The following is a 21,649-nucleotide window of genomic DNA, read 5'->3' as shown; positions in this document are numbered from 1 at the left end:
ATTGTTCAATCAGTCGACCTCGCGCGTCGCAACGAGAGTCTCCCCATAGCCTGCTATGCGCATTGAAGTCTCCAAGGAGAACATTAGGCTCCGGAAGTTCATCAATTAAAGAGTGTAAATCACGTTTTTGCAGCTGATAGCTAGGAGGGATGTAAATAGTGCAGATTGTGATTAGTTTATCAAAAAGAACCGCTCGAACAGCCACTGCCTCAAGGGATGTTTGGAGTTGTAAGTGTGTGCATGCAATTCCTTGATTCATTATGATGGCAACACCTCCGGATGATGTCATGGCATCATCACGGTCCTTTCGAAAAATAACGTATTTGCGAAGAAAATTTGTGTGTTTTGAATTAAGGTGTGTTTCTTGTACACACAGCACTTTTGGTGAGTGTTCGTGTAGGAGTTCTTGGATGTCGTCAAGGTTTCTGAGAAGGCCCCTGACGTTCCATTGTATGATTTGAGTGTTCATGGTGAATGTAAAATAATGCTGTGTGTACGAAAAGCGAGTGGCTGTTTAGACGGGGAGTTTGAGTTCACTTAACAGGGCCGTCACCAGGCCCTGTTATTTGCTTTTTTGTTTTCTTGGCGCGCTCCAAGGAGCCACGCCGCTCTTTCGGCACCACGGGTGCCGACGTATCCATTGCCTCCTCGGAGGCACTGGATGCCCGCACGTGCGGGCTGTTAGTTTGAATTTTGGGCCTCGCCTGGTGGGGGGAGGCCTTGAGACCCGAAGGCTCTGGAGTCTCCGGTCTCTGTTTGGGAGTGGGCGGTGTAGCCTGGGCTACAGCCGCCTTGGGGACAGGAGCCACAGCCGACGGCTCGCTCTGCGCAGGCCGAAGGGGTGGCGAGGGCTGGTGCGACGTTGCCCCCTGACGCGCCGCATCAGCATATGTTGCGCCATAAAATGGCGACACTCTTCGTCTTGCTTCTTTGAATGTGATGTTTTCTTTGACTTTAAGAGTGATGATTTCTTTTTCTTTCTTCCAGTTAGGACACGAACGCGAATACGCGGCGTGTTCCCCGTCACAATTCATGCAGTGGGGCGTGGTAACACAGTTATCAGATGGGTGGCCGCGGCCACCACATCTTGCACAAGTTTCCTGACCCCGGCAGTTCTGCGAACCATGACCAAATCGTTGACATTTGAAACACCGTCTTGGATTGGGAATGTAGGGACGGACAGATAGTTTGATGTAGCCTGTGTCTACAGATGAAGGCAGTGTGCTAGATGCGAAGGTGAGTATTAAATGTTTGGTAGGTATTTCTTTGTTTTCTCGTCTGATGACGATTCGTTTCACATCTGTGACATTTTGCTCTTTCCACCCTTCAAGCAGTTCCTGTTCAGACATTTCAAGAAGGTCTGCTTCTGATACAACTCCGCGTGACGTGTTCATTGATCTATGAGGTGAAACAGATACTGGGATGTTACCAAATGCTACGAGACTGCCAATTTTTTCATAGTGGTGTTTTTCCGGCAGCTCAAGGAGAAGGTCTCCGCTAGCCATTTTTGTAACCTTGCATCCTGGGCCAAAGACCTCAGTCAGAGATTTAGCAACAAGAAATGGAGATATGACTCTGGCTTGTTTTGTTGGGTTTTCGCTGTGCACAACATGGAATTTGGGGAAACATTGTCTGGGTTGGCTGAAAATTGAGATGTCATCGGTGCGTCCCCTCTTAGGCGGAGGACGATCTAGTAGACGGGGAAATGCAGGTGTTCCCATAGTAGTGTAGTTTTTTTTCGGCAGCAATGGCGACCACCCACCATGGAGTCCAACCAGGGGACGCTGAAGCACTTAATAGCATAAGGCTGCAGACGCCAGCCGTACATTGCCACTATAACCAAATATAACTACTCAAGGTTGAGTAATTACACAAGGTTAACCCTTGCCGCCAGGAAAAATCGGAAGTAAATGGAAGAGAGAAGAAGACAGGATAGATTTAAAGACGAGAAAAGACTAAGATGTAGGAAGAGAGAGATAGGAAAAGGCGACTGCCGATTTCCCCTGGGTGGGTCAGCCCAGGGGTGCCGTCTACGTGAAGCCGGGGCCAAAGGGGTGTGTTGCCTCTGCCGGGGGGCCTTAACGGTCCAATCACCCAACGTCGGCTCAACCCCCAGGATCCCCTTTTCCCCGGACACGGCAAAGCCACGCACGGCTAGGCGTGGGAGGGAGTAGAAACTCCCCCGTTAGCTCGGGTCCGTGGTGTCGCTACACACCAAACGCCTGCTTCGTCAGGCGCCCCTGCGGGGATTCACAATACTGTAGGCCCTGCCGGGCTGTTACAGAGTGGGAACTACATCATACAATGACAATTCTTATTTACCAACAAAAGATTCAACTGTGTCTACATTCTCAAAGAAATCGGCGGCAAGACAGTTCCAGTCGACAATTGTTCTGACAAGAAAAGTGTTTTTAAATGTGTCAATTCTCGGTGTGTAGGGCATAATTACGTGTGGATGATTGGTTCTTGATGAGACTCTTCCTGGGGGACGCAAATAGAGAGAAGGGTTTAAATTGAGCTTATTGTTGTAAAGCTGATATAAAAACTTTAGTCGAGTGATTTTTCGGCGAATGGCAAGTTGAGGAAGTTTAACCTCAGTGAGCAGGGTTGTTATTGACTGCCTCCTCTCATAAACGAAAAAAATAAATCGCGCTGCTAGCCTCTGAACACGCTCCAGTTTATCTATTTGATATTGGTGATGCGGGTCCCAGATCACACTAGCGTATCTAAGGTAGGCCGAACAACAGTTTTCTACGCCTGAAGTTTAACCTCAGGAGGAGCACCTCTTAATTTACGTCTCAGTAGTCCAAGTTTCCGCTGCGCTGATCCGCAGATATTGTCAATATGTGCATTTCAATTTAGTGTATCTGTAATTGTCATACCAAGATATTTAATTTGGGTGGATCTTTTGATTTGGTTAGTATTCTCTGTATAGTCAAAGATTAAAGGCGTTTTCTTGTTTGAGACTGTCATGCAGGCAGACTTCTTAGGGTTGATTTCCATATCCCATTTTGCACACCAATTGTGAATAATGTTTAAGGCATCATTTAAACAAGTTTGGTCAGAGACAGTCTTGACGCGTGTAAACAAAAGACAATCGTCGGTAAACAATAGCACTTCAATGTTGGGATGTACACCACTTGCAATGTCATCAGATATCACACATCAGGTATTTGCCATCTCACTTTTTTTCTAGGATAATGATACTGGCGGTGCATGTGATACCAGCATACGTTTCAGTTTGAATGTGGGCTGGAGATTCTAAGTGAGAGACATTTATGTGTAATTAGATGGAGGGTGATGTAAGGGCTCTCGCGTTGCGTCACAATCCTTTTGAATAACTTCACCGCAACACACTGTTGTCATGCGGTGAAGATGCTTCGCAATCAAGACATTTCTCGTGTGTCCCAGCTTGCCGCACTGTTCGCCCGACGCTCGCTAATCTTGAGCTTCTACGCGAGCCACCGGGGCACCCAGGTGATGCACAGGGCCTTCTGCCTGGCGCGCACCTACCTGCTCTACGGCAGCGCAGCATTCGCCAGCTACAGCACTGACACACTGTTCGCCACCTTGAGGAGAAACGCCGAAGCTCTCGCCGTGGCAGTGCGTCAAACGCTCCGCACCGGCATCGCCCAGTGGCCGCATCGGAACGACAGCACCCCAATCGCCGTTGACTGGAACTCCACTGACATCATGTTCAAGGTACTACGGTTTTCGGAGTGGAACGGACGTTGTTTGTATGGTGGGTACGTATTTGTACTGGGGAGAGATGGTTTGATTGCTCGCAAACCCTCTCCTGCTCGACCCACAGACGCTTTCACATCATCGTTTTTATTGGGCTTCGTGTTGATTATATCACTAAAGTACTGCTGTGGCTTCATTACTGACTGTACTAAATATGCTATAACCACTCCGAAAAAAAAACAATAATTTCCTGTGAAACAACTTCCACCACATTTTACCGCCGGCGTCATATGCTACGGCCGCGGATGCCGAGACCTCTGATTTCGTAGAAGGTGAAAAACTATTTCGTGATGAGTTGAAAATAATCAATAATTGGGAATTTTCGTTGTGCTTGAGGCATCAAAAGAAATATTTTCGTTGCAAGAGAGCTTGCCAACCGTGTAACATTGCAGGTTCACAATATAGACCAGCCATGGTTGACAAGAGAAATGACATTAAGTAGTAAATTTACATTCATCTTTAGTACGCGTACCACACATAAAGCATGGTGTTGGTGATTTTTCGGATTTGCCGGAAGCAATCTACCTTGTCGTTTCAAGCATTTTTTTTAGGGCTGAATGGAGCCATAATCTTTCTCAAATTATTGGAGGCAAGCGCACAAGAGCTAAATGCATGCACGCACCTCATTGAAAGTTGTAGCGAGGTAACATTTTACACTAGCACAATTTGGTTTGTGGCATGATATTTCTCCGTTCTGCAGTTTGCACGAAGCGGCCAATAGGAGACCTAAAAATGTGTTTCCGATAAGCTTATATTACGATTGCACCATGTACCAACCGGCCGTATTACTTTGATCATTTCAATTTCCGCTAGGAGATGTTTATACTTTGATCTAGATCACAGGCTTATATGAAGTACGAAAAACACGTGGACCAAGCAGAGAAGCAGAAAGTACAATCGCTGGTCTTGTGGATACATGCTTCGTGCCCACAAATTTTCTTTTCGTGTATGTGCTTTATGCGCATCAACCACTTTCAACCAGGTTAGATAGGGGTGTTGGCCATTTCACGCTTCATTAAAAAATAGTGTCTGGTATTTACAATTCCATTGGTAAGCACTGTGAAACTTCGCGACTGCTGTTAGAAAGCGAATCATACTTGAGGTTGTGTACTGTACTTAAGCTTGGGTGCACGTTAAAAGTCCTGGTGACAAAATTTCCGGTACCCTTCGCTATGGCCTCCTTTATAACCATGCTGGGGCTTCGGGCGGTAAAATTTGCAAATATAGGTGAATCATTCTTTGTAGCTGGCCACGTTATCAGCCGTAGCACACCATAAAGAACTACAGACGTTCCTAACTTAAGTAAGGAACCCTATGAGCTGGAAATAATAATGTCAATTGATAGTGGTACCACGCTCTTGCAAAACAGCATGGAAGTCAAAGTGAAAGCTGACACTTCTCTCAAACTGTAATATGGAGTATTTAAAGTACCATGCCGCCGATAACATTGAATACAACCTTCCATATTGTGTATTCTCTAGCTGCCCGCCCCCTTGAACTGAAAACGAAGCAACACTGCTCAAAAGGGGAAAATGCCAGAAAGCGTGACTTAAAGCGCCGTGTTCAACCGTCCGCTTCCCTTCGCTGGAGCAGCGTGAATCATGGAACCAAAATAGCGTTACCAACCATCCGGGATTGCGCGGTACTGTCCTGACTTTTCATGCGCCATCCCGAGTCCCGCGCCGCCATTGTCGAGACAGCTACATGTACCGGACTTGTTCCGGAGCGTCCGTGGTTACGAACTCGTTTTGTGATCCGATGCACGCCCAGCGACGTGCCTCATCACGCTAAAGAACACGTAGGTCGCACGAATTGCATGTACAAAGCATTTTTTTGGTGGCTATACTCGGGGACGACTTTCTGTGGCAATGAAGGGAAGGCTACGGAGCCAACGTGGGCATGTGCCACCACTGTAGAATAAAGTGCCACGAATGCGTCCGTGTTTTCTGCATGAAAGTAATAAAAAAGAACAACTATATTTTTACTAGATGCTGTTTATAAAAACACGCTGCATGCTCCGAAGAGATATTATTAATTGTTGTTGACTTCTGTAAAGTGGCATTTGGCGTTTTTTTTTTTTTTTGCGTCTGAAAACGTCGCACGTTTTACGTGCAAGTCACCACCAAAATGCATGGCGTTTCCGTCTTTAGGTGAGCGCGTGTTGGCCTCCAGCTAATCTAACAACTCGCCGAAAGATTTAGTCTCAAATTTTTCTCACAAACGGCTTTGTAAGTAGGCATATTAAATTCTGTGCTGTGGGATTACATGAACGTGGCCGTCATTCGAAACGCGAGCCGAGCCGGACTACTTCGCGGAGGAGTACAGGAGCAGTAGCTCCGCGCACATAGTCTTCCCTTTTTCGCCACAGAAAGCTGTCCCCGAGCGACATCAGGCATTTCACTTGAACTCACGCGTGAAGTGAGACAACTTTTACGAGTGTATTATAGAGAATGAGGCAGTACTGCGAACAACGCGTGGCCAGTTTAGATGCTTCAAGAGGCCGCACAAATAGAAAACGAATGGATTTCTCTGGAAGACACCGCAATAATGAAAACCGATTCTGCTGGCTCAACATGTTTCAATGGGAAAGAGCATGGTAGGTGTAACTTTAAGAAGCAAGAATAGAGCAGAGTGGATCAGGAACACACCGGAATTAAGGATATCATAGTTGAAATCAAGAAGAGGAATGAACATGGGCAAAGCATGTAGCGGGTAAGCAGGATAAGCGCTGGTCATCAAGGGTAACTAACTGGCTACCCAGAGAAGGCAAGCTGGTTAGGGGGAGACCGAAAGTTATGTGGGCAGATGGGATTATTAAGTTTGCGGGTATAAAGTGGCAGCAGCAAACACAGGACCAAGTAGTTGTTGTTGCTGTTGTTCCCCTATTCATAGTGGCGCATACCCACTATGGGCGATTGGCCAAGAATCGAGTGGTTTTAAAAATTACATTTCAGATTTGGAATTATGGAGGTATAACAGAAAGATTACCGATAGCCTAGGAAAGTGTGGTGCTTAATGTAATGCATACAAATATTTACATAAATGAATTTATTCTTAGAAAATAGCAATATTCTGATTCTATACGTGTATAATTATGTGGACATGTTGTAATAATAGAACTGGTTAATTAGTCAACCTATTAGTTTCATCAATATAGTCCTGGACGGCCGCTCATACTGTCGCATTAGAGAAACCAAAAATGGAAGCTCCAAAAGACAAAATGACAGGCCCAGATAAGTCCATACCGATACCGCGTAAAGGTATTTCTAAACGGGATTTTGTAATGTGTTAAACCGCCTGCAGGTCAAAAAAGGTGATCTATTGTTTCCAGTTCATCACAGAACGCGCCCAGTGGCGAAGGTGCCTGAGCAGTCCTCTGTTAATGGAAATCTAGATTCGGTACCCTGCAACAGAGCCTTGTGATAGCTACTTCTTGTTTACGAGTGCGGCAAAAGTATCTTCGCCAGGGATATAATAAACGGCGATATTCTGTAGAGTTTGTTAGTGCTGAACCCTTAAAGACTTTCATAAGCGTACGTCTGCGGAATTGAGCAGCAGTCAAATAAGCGGATGATGGACAGTGTGGTAAAATCGGTTTTCTGATTGACGACTTAGCTAAGGAATCGGCTATTCCATTTAGAAATAAACCTTTATGTCCAGGCACCCAAACTAATCGTACTTTTCTCAAATGCGCAGGTACTAGTGCACGGAACGCCTTTCTTACTTGATTATGAGCACCAACAGAAAGTGCCGCCCAGAGAGATAGAGAATCTGTTATTATGACAGCTGATGTGATCGCTGTATCTAACTTGCGCAAGGCGAGCACTATTGCCAGAAATTCAGCCACAAAAACGGGTATGAAATCGGGTAGTCGAAGGGAATAAATCCAATCTAAATTGGGCTGGAAATACCATCCCCTGACTTTTCGTCATATTGCGATGCGTCTGTAGCAATAATAACGTTCGTTGTAATACTGCGTAGGTGATCTTGTATTAAACCATCCAAAATATTATGGGGAAGTAATTTGGCAGCGTGACGGGCGAAACAAAGGAAAGGCCTTTATCCTGCGGTGGAAGTAGACAGGCTGATGATAATGATGACGTAGCCTAATGCAGCATTTCGCATTTCGCGCCGGTTGTCGTCGGGCTGCGCTGACGGACGCTGGTCGCGCCTGGCGAAGGATTATAGAGTGCTCGCGTATTGCTAACATAGCGTTGCTGTGCCCAGCATGCGCGCGCGTCATCACTACATTGGAGTATATTGGGCCCTTCATGATGCGCTCGGGGCCGTTTTGCTAGCTCCATATATACCAAATTTGGTGTTACGTGACGTCAATGTATGACGAAATCTATGATTGGTGGAACATGATAATCCTGACACCCGTTTCATGTAAGAATATGAGAACACACCATGCTCCTAGCGTTCTCGCGGCTGTTTCGCTAGCTCCACATATACCAAATTTGGTATCACGTGACGTGAATAGATGATGAAGGTAAACGACACATCAAAACATGATATTCATGACACAGAAGTCATGTACGGCATGATTCACCTCCACTTCGTAATGTTGTGCTGATTTTAAAGTGACATATCAACATTTCTGATTCGTGCTTCGCATATCATCGATTCCCACTGTACGCGGGATCTGCCCATTTTTATTTAACTAGCTTGTTACAGGCCGGTGCTGCAAGGGGGGGGGGGGTAAAAAAATGAGGCGACGTGAGAGGGCACAGTTTATTTGTTATCATACCTTTTTACAAGAAAAAAGTGGTACCTTTTTTTATTATTTCGCCATCGAGGAAATCCACCTCACAACTCTCGGGTACATCGAGAAAGTGCATCAACCAGGGTGTGGCAGCACAACCACTTTAATTACTGCTGCGAAACTGTCTTTCTCTGAAGTTGAAGGCCAACTTATACAGCGGAAAAAGTTGTGCTCCAGTCCTATATCAGGACTTCACCTTCTACCACTGAGATTTCCTTCTGTGTTTTCCTTGTTAGCAAGTGCTCGCTGCTCCAGCTACTGCCACCGACGTCAGTTCAGGGGATGAGATCACGTGATATACCGACACGATCGAGTTTTGAGGACGCCATATTCGTGTGTGTTTTCACCAATTTAAGCAAAGAATTCTTTCGCGTTCATACAGCAGCGATAGCTTGTAGCACGCTCCTCTATGAAAAAAAATCGCGTTATGATGCATTTGAATTCTGTTAAGCTGCTGCTTGCTTTCGTGGTCGTCGGAAAATATGAAATTTGTTAAGCTTTATGTCTGCGTACGGCCAGCTACGAGCTATAAAACTTTGTGAATTGTTTTGCCCTGTTTACTCCTAGAAAAACTAGGCCACTGGCACATCAGTTACATGATTATTTATTTATTTATTTATTTATTTATTTATTTATTCATTTATTTATTTATTTTTTATTTATTTATTAGCAATACCATTCACTAAGGCGGCTTTGCCCCACTATAGATATAAGGGAGAAAAGCCTGCTTCTGGGATCATTTTCCTTCATGTGCAGTCATTAGCTACATTTGTACACGCATAGGCGCGTGCGTCAGTAACGCATTCAGTCAACTATGTCTGTTGCCCTCTCTCTCGTGCAAGGCTTCTTTATAATTTTTAAAATAAATGTTCGCTCACTTCAGCTACTGACCGATGCGCCGACGACTGTTTCGAGCCTCCGCCATCCGCGTCATCTTTAAAATACTAAATTTCAACAGACCGAAGCGTGTTCATTAATCTGTTTTCTCTTAAAACTCACTTTATCTAGAAGGAGAAAGTCGTTAATGCTGTGGTAACAATGTGGAATGTTATGCGAAGCAAGGCTAGAAGCTAACTATTTTTCATCTGATCGCGCGTAACTCTACTAAATGCTGACTTAAGCGAGTGCGACCGACACAACTAGCAAAGTGGTTTTCGTGTAGTCTATTGTCCCAAGGCGAAGTGTGCGGTGTCAACGAAGCACGTATGTAAGCTGTCTACGGATGTCTGACGAGAGAGAGCACACGCCAGTGCTTACTCGCAACGGCGCCTTTATGATCAAAGTTCGTGGCTGCTGCACCAGTGCCACATACGCTTATTCTCCCCTCCTCCTCAATGGCACTCCCTCTCGCTCCTTCGCCCCGAGAAGGTCGGATGGGGTGTTTTCCTGTCAGCTTGAGAAGCCATCGACGCCAGGCATATACGCAGAATGATGTTGTCGCAGACGCTCTTCGTGCAACGAAGACGGCCGGCTCCCCTGCTTTGGCCGTACTCGTCCCGAACACTCGCAACGTTTTACAATAGCTTCGAAAATAGAATGCGTGGGGCGATGCTACCGATTTGAACTTTACGCTTAGCATCTCCGTGACAGTGATAGTAAAAAAGAAACATGTCATGAGTGTCCACACGGCACGTAATGCAATAAAAAGCCTGTTGTCCGGTTGGGGGGTATCGGTCAAGGTTGTCGACGTACTGTTTGGGAGAATATACTGGAAAACGAGCGCTGTTCTCTGGCAGAAATCTTTGTAATGACGGTGACGCAGACAAAATTGTGTTGTCACACTGTAGGGACAGTGACGATATTGTGAGAAAAGGGTTCGTGCGAAAATCGTAAGTGACGGAGCAATACTGAAACGATCACCAAATGGCGATAAGAGGCTAACAGGACGTTGACAAAACTGCGATGGGAGTGGGCAGATGACGACTGGGCAAACTTATCAGTTTTACGGATTTTTTTCTTTTTTTTTCTTTTTGCCGACAAACTACGTCCTTGTTTGTGGTTTTTAGCGTGCATTGCCAACTGCGAGGACTGCTTCTTAGAACGGCGATCATTCCCCTCTCTGCAGCTCGTCAAAAGTGCGATGCGAGAGGCCAGCGGTGGTTCCGCAGATCATGACGAGCCCCGATACCCGAACATGGGTAACTCTCTGGTTTCCAACTGGCGCAACGCCATCGCCGCCGGTCTCGCGACGGCGTCCCCATCGCGAGCTCCCGTCCTTAAGGCCATTGAGGCGCTGGCCTTCCACGCACAGCTCGAAGACGACTTCGTGCTGATGCCGTACGCCTTCTCGTTTCCACTGTACGACGTTGATGCTCTGCGGGCAATCAACTACGGCGGACTGGGAGGCCAGGTATACAATGCCACACCTTGAAAAATGGACAAATGAACAGACGGGGAATGATTTAGGCGTGCAGTTCGCGTACATCAACTCCTTAGCACTGACGGCAATGCGTTATCGACCATAGGAGTAGTTCAAACGATCTCTGCCAGGCTGGTAAGAAGCTCAGCATTTCCCGCTACTTGGGATACCTCTTCCTGATCGCCTGCAGACACCTAGCAACAAGAGAGGCTAACTTCCCGAACAAAACTGTTTCTTTAAAGCAAAAGTCAAATGCAAGATGTGATCAGGTCAACAAATAATATTGCCCAGCAGCGGCCGATCACCGGCGCGCGCTTCTGACATTCACACATGCACCTCCTTTATAGACAGTCGTGATATGCTGTGGGACCATCGGTCGAATCTTTCACCCGATTTCGACCAATGAGTGCATGAGATTTTCATATCGATGAAAGAGGCGGGTCATTCTAGTCTACATCGTAGTCACTCTCCTTAGAGCCCGCCCTCAACAGTACATCCTTGGAGCAACACTGTGCGACAACTACAGCAGTGTCTCAGAGCCCTTTTGCTTACAACTTCCTTCTGTTTCCGTGTGCTCATGCTGGCGCGTCGACATCACTTTGAGTCTCCCTGCCGGCTAGGATCCCGTTAACCTCGAGCAAGTTAGCTTCGCCCCACGCAACGTCAAAGCGAGATCTTACCTCACTGTTGTCCTTTTGAAGCCAGAGATGCACGCCGCCGAGGGGTCCCCATTGTCGGCAGTCGGGCTTCCTCTCAACAAACGATGCCGCCCTCCACTTCGACGCCTGTCCACCCCCGAAATGAGTATTCTCTTCTCGTTCACCGCTTTATATGAAACTGGGCTGGCGCGGCAATATTTCCCGCAACACCACGAATCGCATCCGAGGGTTGCTCCCAATACATAGCAAACTTCGCCTTCCGTGCCACGCCAGCTGTGCCCCACGTCCCTATTATCCCCCCCCCCCCCCCCCCATAGTTGCAAACGACGCGCGGCTCCGGAGAGGCTCTTTGTACGTGCGCGGACGCCTCCTGACGTAAGCAGATGGCGGTACGACCATGTATACGTCCTTCGAAGGCAGGGTTCTTCTGCCGCAACGCAGTGAAACCAATGCAGCGGCGCCACAACGAGTGCGACAAAACCCATAAACAATCCGAACACATGTTCTACGCTCTGGCCGCTGACTCAACTGCGCGAGGGTTCGGCTCGGTGAAGTCAACTGGAGTAGCTCTCACTTTTTGTATGGAGAAGGTACAAGGGAATTGTACATTTTTTTACAGACGTGAAGCTCGTACGGGCTGCTTGTAGGTATGCATAAATGTATGCGAGAGTGGATTATGCTGTATGCATGTATTGATTAGCATTAGGTTAATATGCCTGCAGCCTCCCCCCCCCCCCCCGCCCCAACTCCCTTGAATCCTCGTGCAAGGGTTCGGACTCTCCGCCAACTACCGGCCGCTCCTACTGGTTCAAGCTTGAGGGAAATAGAGTGCAAGACAGATTTAGGAGTTCAACTTCGTTCAATTCGAAGTGAGATAGGGCAAGGCTAAATAGGTACACGTGCAATTAAAAACGAAGCAAATTTTTCTAAGTACACCATCGTGTCATTGCCTGAGTGCAGACCAGTATTTTGTCCCACTAGTTGCAACCAATGTGTGTTGTGTTCCTTTATATCTACATGCATGGGCGTTCATGTACTGTCGATAGCATGCGGAAGTAATTCGCAGATATCTGATATCTTTTATTACCGTCTTTGTAAATGTTTTTGTTAACCAACAATGACTTCCACTTCGCGCACTGAGGACCTAATCCTCACTTTAAGGTCAACGTTGTGTGAGGATTTCCCACGTTTCACTTTTGGCGCCAGTTTTCAGAAACTGCCTAAAACTCAAAAGCATGAAAAGCATGCAGAGGTTGGGTGTAGTTAAAAAGACTGACTCTGCACATTTGAACTGCGCTTGGGACGGACACCTGAGTCGAAGGTGACAGTACGAACGCAGCATTCGTTCGCTCTCCTACTACTCTGGTTTCTCGGCCCTAGCGTAGCTTAGGTTTCAAAACGTTTTAGGACAAACAGAGTATGTTTCCTGAAATGAAATAAACATATGTGTCATCGCCCCACCACGGTGGTTTAGTGGCTAAGGTACTTGGCTGCTGACCTGCAGGTCACGGGATCGAATTCCGGCTGCGGTGGCTGCATTTCCGATGGAGGCGGAGATGGTGTTGGCCCGTGTGCTTAGCTTTGAGTGCACGTTAACGAAATCCACGTGGTCGAAATTTCCGGAACCCTCCATTACTGCGTCTATCATAATCGTATGGTGGTCTTCTTTAATTTTGTCTTTATCGTGCGCATGTTTGTTTTTTATGTTTCAGTAGTAATGTAACATAATTAGGAAAACATTACAATTAAATCAACTAAAGAATCAAGCCGAATTTTGTACAGGCTACTCAACAACCAACCATATTCATATAGCATCCATCAGGCGATAGAGAAATGCTCAGAATACACCAAACCGCTGTGCATAGACTACATAGATTACGAGACGGCATTTGATTAAGCAGAGATATCAGCCGTTATGCAGACACTGCAGAATCAAGGCACCGACGAAACATATATAAACATCCTGGTAAAGATGTACAGCGTATCAACTGTCATGGACCATAGTGTTCCATAAAAAAATCGACATGACAAATATGTCGATTTCTGATGCTTTACGTGCGAGATCATGAGGCATGTTGGAGCGAGGAACTACTATGACAGTTTGGCTCCTTAATCTTAATAAATAAATATATTTGATCGTTAGCAGAGTAACCCACGCCTTCTACTTTATCAGAGCTACGACCTACTGCTAAGCTATCACGGCGCGTGTATGATATGCAATCTTTGTGACTGATAGTTTCACTCTCCTAAATAGGTTATAATGCATTCTCGTTTTTTTTTTCATCTTCCCCTTCACGTTTCCCTATGTGTCGGTGTATGCCAGTGCTCTCAAAGGTAGTCGGTCATCCTAAATAGGTTATAATGCATTCTCGTTTTTTTTTTCATCTTCCCCTTCACGTTTCCCTATGTGTCGGTGTATGCCAGTGCTTGCAAAGGTAGTCGGTCATGCCAGTAGTCAGCATATGCACTGTCTTTTTCTTGGCCCGAAGCTGTTTTCTCGAATGGGTAAATTAAGGAGACTGCATCAGAAGTGCAAGGAATGTTTGCAAAGCATGAACATGTCAGAGAGGACATTTTGTTTTATTTTGTGAGTGTATATTGCACTGGAAAGGGAAAAAATCTGCACGAGAAACTACATTCAGCCCACCATGCGTTGGGCGGAAGTGCTAGTCGATGAACGGTGTGTCATCATCGTTTGCTAATGTTTACCGAAGGGCTTTTTGCTCACGTAAACAATGCAGACTGTCGTGTGCCCGCAGGTCGCTCAGGCTCTTGGGGAACTGCTTTTGAAAGCATACCGAGACAGCAACTTCCCGGCGAGCGATTCCATCCGTCGCAAGACACGTTGTATGGAAATGAAAAACGCCACCACAGCCCACACAGAGGCACTTGCTCTCCAGGTGAAATTTTCGTGCCTTAGATCTTCGAAGTGGTGTATTTCGCAGCCTATAAAGGGTATTTTGTTATATTTCTGCTGATACATGGCATGACATGACGTTAGTACAGTGAAGAACGATAGTATGAACTATTCAGAAACATGTGATAAGGATTTTTATATTTGGGATATTATTGGACATTCTAGAAGCAATACTGTGAGTCGCCATATTTGGAAAGCAGTCATCTTAGAGATTTTGCACAAAAAAAGAGGGGGAAAAAAGCGGGGACCGGAAGAACTGACACAAAGACGTGGGCAGTCTACCGATTTATTTACCAACAACATTGACCCAGCACACCTTCGATTTTTGTAAACTTATCAAAGGTGTTCACGGGCACACGTGGAACAGAACAGATTACATGCCTTAAATGAATGATGACAAGAGCGCACAACTTCGTTTCGTACGTGCATGGTTTATCCCACATAAGGAAAAGGTGGTTGTAAGGTAAGATGTAGTTGATCTGTTGTTCTCGGCGAAAAAATAATTCGCAGGAGTGCGTTTTTAGATAACGAAATTCAAGAAACAACAAATATGTACAATATCAATGAGATGTAACAGACAGTCATGGCAACGAAACATATGGAATTGCGCTTGTAGTGTCCTCTTCTTGTCTTCTCCTTAACGTCTTCTTTTCTCAGCAACTGTAGCATGATCTCACAGTCATAAAACATATGGGATGTTACTATACGTAATTTTAGTCTAAATGTGACAAAGAAAAGTGGATAAAAAGATGACTTGCCGGAAGCTACCCCCCCCCCCCCTCATCCACTTTATGGGGTATATATGTGCAGTAAACGTGGGAGCATCAGTCAGCGCCACCTGCAGCCACGACGGTGAGTGTCCTACACTCATTGTCTGTCTGGCGCCACGTGGCATGTGAACTTATTACTATCTGGCAGCTTACCAATAGTACCGTGTATACTTGATGGCCCCAAGACTGCCATAGTGAGACCCTCGCTATGAATGAAGCAAAGTGTACATTTAAGGGCTCGTGTCTAACTTTTCCTTGTCAGGTGACTGTTGACCACTTTAACAGATTACTTTACAATGTAAGAAAACATGAATTTAATTTTTCATGTATTCAACTCCCCCTTTTGTAATGCTCCCTTCAGTGGGGTCAATAAGGAATAAAACTAAAATGAAATGAAGTCACGCCCCACCGAGTATAACAAGGGTGCTGCCTACTGTCGCTCGGGTCGACACTATGAGGGCGTAGATACTGCACTCTGCCCTTTTGGCACTAAGGAATCCTTCCTTGACAGGTTAAGGTCATTGGGGAACACTCGCAGAAGTCTTGGCTCTTGCAAGAGTCCACTGTCCCGAAGAACCTCACCACTCGCTAAGCGTGGACGGGTCGTCATCCAACCTGGTCTCCTCTATCTCTCCGACGCCGGACGTATCAGCTGGGACGGAGACGAGAGCTGGAACAAGCAAATGCATGCCCACGTCTGGTTGCTTGGTCGAATTATACATAACTGCAAACCGATTGTCTAGTTGTGTTTACTCAGCGAGTTCAGTCTAGCCAAATGTCCTCGTTTAATAATACTTTATAACGTATACTATACATAGGAAATTAGTCACTATAACATTCGTCTGAGCTTTAATTTAGTGTTGTGAACTGAAGCGAACGTTCGCCGGGGTATTATTGGCGTGAGCTAAAATGCTATACATTCACAACGATTGAAATAATCGCAAATTCTACTATTTCGCATGCCACGTGCAGGTGTTGTCCTTCAACGTGCTGTACGACGTCTACAGGGCCGCTGGCGAGGCGCGAGACCGGCGGCTTGTGGGCTTCGAGAAGCTCACGCCGGCGCAACTCTTCTTCGTGGCGGCCTGCTACGCCCGGTGCCCCGGTGGAGCCCACGTCTCCAACAGCCCGGCCCTGCCACTGACAGACGCGCCTTACGAACCCGACTGCGATGACCTCCTTCAGCGTACGGCTCAGTTCGCCAACGCCTTCGAGTGCGACCAGCAGGACTCTACCAAAGCCGGCGACGAGTGCGAGCTTTCGCCTGTGTAACGCTGAAGTGCCATCCCTGTGCGGTTCAAGCACAGCCAGTGGTGTCATGGGGTCCACTTGTAATGTGTAGCCATTGTGTGGCCATTGACGGACTGGGATAACCGTGACCACTCGATATTAGTTTTTGACAGGGTCCATAATACGATAGGCGTTTGGAATCGGAAGAGGGGGTATGACACACCTGCCATTTCGTGTACGCCCTGACATCCGATTCTCATTGAGGTAGAACGTCAAGCACGCCTACATTTACCTGAGCTTTACTGTACAAATGATAACAATTTGTATTTTATTGCGGCTTCGTTGAGTAAAATATTGTATTCCAACCTGTAACTGCCCATGTCTTTGGACTACTTCCTCGGCTTCGAAACTGATGATAAAATGTTCGGTTCTGTAGTAAAAAAATTGGCCCCGTATATGCATTCAATCTGCAAATGTCGTCGAAAGACGATAGTCTTGCGCGTGGAGAGAGTGAACAAAACATTTATTCGATGTTCTCCTCAAGAAAATTGGTGAATGGTATTCTGAACGCGCTGCGTTAGAGTGCCTCGAGCGTGCAGCGGAGGTGAACGAGCGCATGAAGTCACGTCACACGTGAGACATGAGCGCCATCTGACAGTTTTTTTTTTTCAAAAACAAAGCGCGTGGCTCTTAGACGGGTGTGCGTGCCTGCCTCAGAGGTGATAAGGTGTAGAACGCAAGGCGACGGGTAGGTGCCACCACCGTCTCGTTTTAGCAAAGCGTTGGAAACACTCGCCTTTCCGAGCAAGCGGTGGTTAGTCAGCACAGCGTGATAAGCGCTGTGGTCCTTAAAATTACTAATGAATGCCTTTTTTAGTAAAAGGCGCACATGCAGAATATATACGTGTTATGGTGCCGCACACACGCGCAATAATTGCTTTTTAATCTACAATTGGACAAGTATGAACGCTGGAACTTGAGCAATATAGGCTGGCTCTCCGGAAGGGGTTGGCCGTTTCAAATGCCCGATGCTGTTAGGAGTAGATAAACAGACAAATGTACAGACAGACAGACAGACAGACAGACAGACAGACAGACAGACAGACAGACAGACGGACGGACGGACGGACGGACGGACGGACGGACAGACAGACAGACAGACAGACCAAAACTTTTGCGTCAAAGGTCCCCAAGATAGACTATCGTCTTTAAAAAAAATAATGTGCAGGAAGACGGGGACGCTGTAGGCACACATCTTTGGTTGGGTTCCTTTCTATACTCTGTGGGCACAGCGAGCAGATATACGAGTAAAGTACTGCCCGTGTGTCTGTGTTCTGTACCGTCACGCTCAGTAGCCCATGAAATGGAATCTTTTCATAAATATAGAAAAATAAAATAATAATTTGCGCACGAATAGGCAACTGCGGCAGTGTCCTTATAGAACGACAGTTTAAGTAGGTTAATTCTGTGCGTTCCCGGGAACATATGTCTATATTTCTGTCGTGAACGTTTGTGGGCACCTTCCTTAGAAGATATCTATGTGAGTACCAGGTATGCCGGTGTAAATATTGTTGCTACACCGCATGGCGCTACATCACAATGCTCAGCATCGCTAGATGAACACGATATCAACTTCACAGCATACGTACAGCAACATGTCGTGAGAGAGCTCCGAAGTGGGCAACTGCATTATATATATACTGAAATATTTATGTATAGAAGTGTATAAAGATGAATTGTGAAACACCTACACGCTGATAAAACACAGTCCAAGAAGACCAGACGTGAAAAATCACTCACTGCAAATAAAAAAAACTCTTAGACGGAACTAGACAGACCAGTGCACATTCAACGTCGGAAAGCACCAAAAAGCATTAAACATAGTAGTTTTCTCGAACATGCCTGCCATTTTGTAGCGGCTGAAGAAGATTACGGCTTTGTCGAACTTCCATGCATTTTAGCCAGGGCACAAATTGGTTTCTTTGAATATTTAATGAATGAAAAAGCTTTTCGGTGCTTACACCAGAAAGAAGTTATCCCCTCTTACATTCGCCCCTTGCCGCCAGGCCCCTGGTAACGAGCTGCAGCTGCTGTTCCAGACCATGTTCCCTGTTTGTGGGCACTTCAAACTTACAAAGTGGGGTGACGTGGCAGTTTTTTATTGTATTTTACACACTGCGTTGTTTCTTGCAAGGGATGGTGTATTGCGTTTGAATTCCCTACAGTCCCGAAAATGAAATATTGGAGAATGTCGTCGAACATTGGTAATTTCATGCAATCGACGCTATCCGCATGTTTCGCGCTGCAGAACAGTACGACATCACCGAACAACGTATTACCGAGTAGTTCAGTTTGACTAGTAACAAATTGTACTAACAACTGTTTACAACAGGTGCGGCTGGTAGTTACTCTTCTAAGTGCAAGTTTCGCAAGTCCGAAACCTCCCAGTTTGTAAGCGTGTTTTTTGTTGGTTTCTTGTGAATTATACGTCACTTCAAAGACAGCTTTTTTCTGTAGTGTGGCGCTACTGGCGGTCGAGATGGGAAAAACGTGCACGGGAAGCAGTGACAGGGTTCAAGTGACGTTCGCTTGTTACGCACTTTAAGCTTGTCTCTTTTTGCCGTCACCTGAGCGGTGTTTATCGTGTTGTTCCGTAACAGCCCACGTTTTGTTCTTCCGATGAAGCATTGTCACCTGCCCTTGTCACGGTGGCTTTTCGTACCACCCCTTTTTTTTCTGTTGAGTGTCAGCGCGTCGTGGCTGTGTCGCGTCAGGCCTCGGGCTGCAATGCCTTCCCGTCTCGCGAACGGTCTCTACACAATGACGGTCGACTCGTGAAATGTCGGGAATGTGAGTACGCTACGTTCTAATAATTTTGCTAACAAGTTTTCTGGACGACTAACGCGCGGAAATTTTGTTGACATTTTCTGCCACTATTATATTACGAGAGAGGATTCAGAAGTGACTCGTAGTTCGTTAAACAGCTATGTCGTTCATCTGTCGAATCTATATCTAAACCTTCAAGGGCCAATCTTGGTGACACAGTTTACGGGTACACTTGTGAGGCTGGAGTACTAATATGTTAAATAAATTGTGAAGATCACTTTATATGTTCACTTTGCAGCGATGTAATTGGAGCGCCAGTGAGGGCATGCATATTAAGTGTGCCAAGTAAGGTAAACTATCAAACTTTTTTTGTTTCCAAGAAAAAATAAAGTAAAACTATTCGTTAAGGTTGTATTGCGAGATTCTTGATAGGCAACCTTTGAGCAGTGCTCCAGCACAAACAAAACTACGGCACAAAATCAGCACGTCAGCACGGACACACCACATAAAAATTGTCTGCACTTTTGTAGCGCTTGTTAGAAACGCAATGAAATGAACGAGTGTGGTTGTATTCTCAGCTGAGAACTTGTAGCTTAGACAGTTGATTTATTTCATTTGACCGTACTAAATGGCAACAGACAAAACACGATTGTAGAAAAAGACAAGATTTGTCAAATGGTAATGTAAATTAGGCAATTCCATGCAGATTTAGGGTTGTCAAATGGCGCCGCTGAGCAAGGCGAGAACGCACTTATATGTATGTTCTTTTATGTTCCATGTAAAAATGCTTGAATTGCATTGCACTTCACTCTGAACCTGATGCAGAGCACTAATTACCTTAATTGCTTTTTAATTTCTGCTGTCGCCATTTTCTGTTAATGTCAAGCCACTTATATCTTTTGACGTTTTCTGTATAACTATTATCGACGATACTACTCAGCGTGTTAGTGTTGGCAGAGTGCGCTGTTGACGCGCATCTATTTTCCTGCATTCTTTTCTTTTCATGCCGCTCACAAACGCTAGTAATACGGTTAGTTGCTGAAGCGTCGTGGGCTCGAAAAAAAGAAAAAAAAAGCGTTTCGCGAAATGTGTGGCATGACATGAAGGCGCGATGCAGACAGTTTACTCGTAGCTCAAGCATTTACTGTCAAGAAAAAAATAAACATAGCATACCCATCACGTGATATCAGTGTTTTAGAAAAAAAAAACATGGAAACATGTAAACACTGTTTCCATCTCATTTCACACGCGTGTGTCCGTACACACAAGTGTGTGATAGCATTCTGGAAAAGATTAAAACGCTACCAGTTGAGACAACACGTGTCCATATAAATATGCAAAAAAAAAAAAAAAAACTCGGAACGCTATATTATCCACAATCATATCATGCCATGCCCTTTTAGAACATTTAGCATCAGCTGCAGTTATCTTGAGGGCGCATGTACGTATGTCACGAATATGCAATAATAATATAAATGAAGCAATAATATCATCTCGGGTTTTAAGCTCGAAACCCACGATGTGATCATGAGAAATGCCCTAGTGGCGGGCTCTTGAAGTTTCGACCACACGGTGTTTTTCAAGTTCTGAGACACGCAGCTGACGAGCCTCTACTATTCCGCTTCTGCGTCAGCACGACTATACGGTATCCAGGAACTTTTTTTGGGACGGCCGGGGTGGGGAGGCCAACGTTACTTTATATATGCCCGTGGATGCATTTCAAGGTGTGCGTTTCTCTATACACATGTGGGAATCGCCGGGAATCCGCCCTCTGACAGATCAAATGTCGGAGGCATTCATAAAAAAAAAAACAAAAGCCCTAGCTCGCACATTACGCCATGCCGCATGTGGTGTGGAAGCTTGTCTCGCAATTGACGAGGTCGATAACACTGCCAACAGTACAAAGAAACGTTGGCGTACGAGCACAGGTGCGAAAGTTAGCCGTGAGTTGGTTTGCGTGGCGTGATATTCACTTCGTTACTCGGCATCTTAACAGGAGGCTACGTTATTATTGTAATCTTTTTTACAGACGAATTATCATTGCTGTTGGGGGAGTCGCCTTTGTATTTCTTGTAACATGCGTTCGAACACGCAATGATATGATTTTCGTTTTTGCTTGTGTGTGCTGCTAGTGTCATTTGGGCTGACGCAATCAGATGCAACAGGGATGGCCAGTTATTCTTATTAACTGATTAGCGGTGAATCACCCATCGTTTAAGCTAATAATTTATGTGTCGATCAGTATCCATATGTTTTTTCATTGAATAATCAGCTAATTGACAATTTTAGCAAGAACGTTAAAAAGGTTCGAATTATTTGTTATACAGACGCTATCTATTGCTATGGAGGGTGAAACTAATATGAAAAACTTGACTGCGA

General features: G+C 45.6%; 2 protein-coding genes across 5 annotated transcripts in view; both read left to right on the top strand.

The window, feature by feature from the left end:
• Nucleotides 1-3,428: 3,428 nt before the first annotated feature.
• Nucleotides 3,429-16,804, top strand: LOC142817416 (uncharacterized). Of its 2 annotated transcripts, none has more exons than XM_075894443.1 (3): nt 3,429-3,702; nt 14,287-14,427; nt 16,187-16,804. In XM_075894443.1, exons 1-3 carry the CDS (start codon nt 3,481-3,483, stop codon nt 16,484-16,486), a joined length of 663 nt encoding a protein of 220 aa, XP_075750558.1. In that variant the 5' UTR covers nt 3,429-3,480; the 3' UTR covers nt 16,487-16,804. The 2 variants fall into 2 exon arrangements, with proteins under 2 accessions (XP_075750558.1, XP_075750557.1); XM_075894442.1 differs by lacking the exon at nt 3,429-3,702 and adding an exon at nt 10,579-10,859.
• Nucleotides 16,805-19,016: 2,212 nt separating this feature from the next.
• The window catches only part of LOC119173675 (hepatocyte growth factor receptor-like), a 181,491-nt gene continuing 178,858 nt past the window's right edge, over nt 19,017-21,649 (top strand). For 2 of the 3 annotated variants that reach the window (XM_075896064.1, XM_075896065.1), the window contains exon 1: nt 19,017-19,294. The gene's annotated coding sequence lies outside the window, so the exon portion shown is untranslated. The remainder of the gene's footprint in view (nt 19,295-21,649) is intronic. The other variant, XM_075896063.1, reaches the window with a different exon arrangement.

This window comes from Rhipicephalus microplus, chromosome 5 (assembly GCF_043290135.1).
Source record: "Rhipicephalus microplus isolate Deutch F79 chromosome 5, USDA_Rmic, whole genome shotgun sequence".
NCBI classification, from domain to species: domain Eukaryota; kingdom Metazoa; phylum Arthropoda; class Arachnida; order Ixodida; family Ixodidae; genus Rhipicephalus; species Rhipicephalus microplus.
The sequence above is the reverse complement of the archived record's forward strand: the minus strand, read 5'-3'. Positions and strand labels throughout refer to the sequence as shown.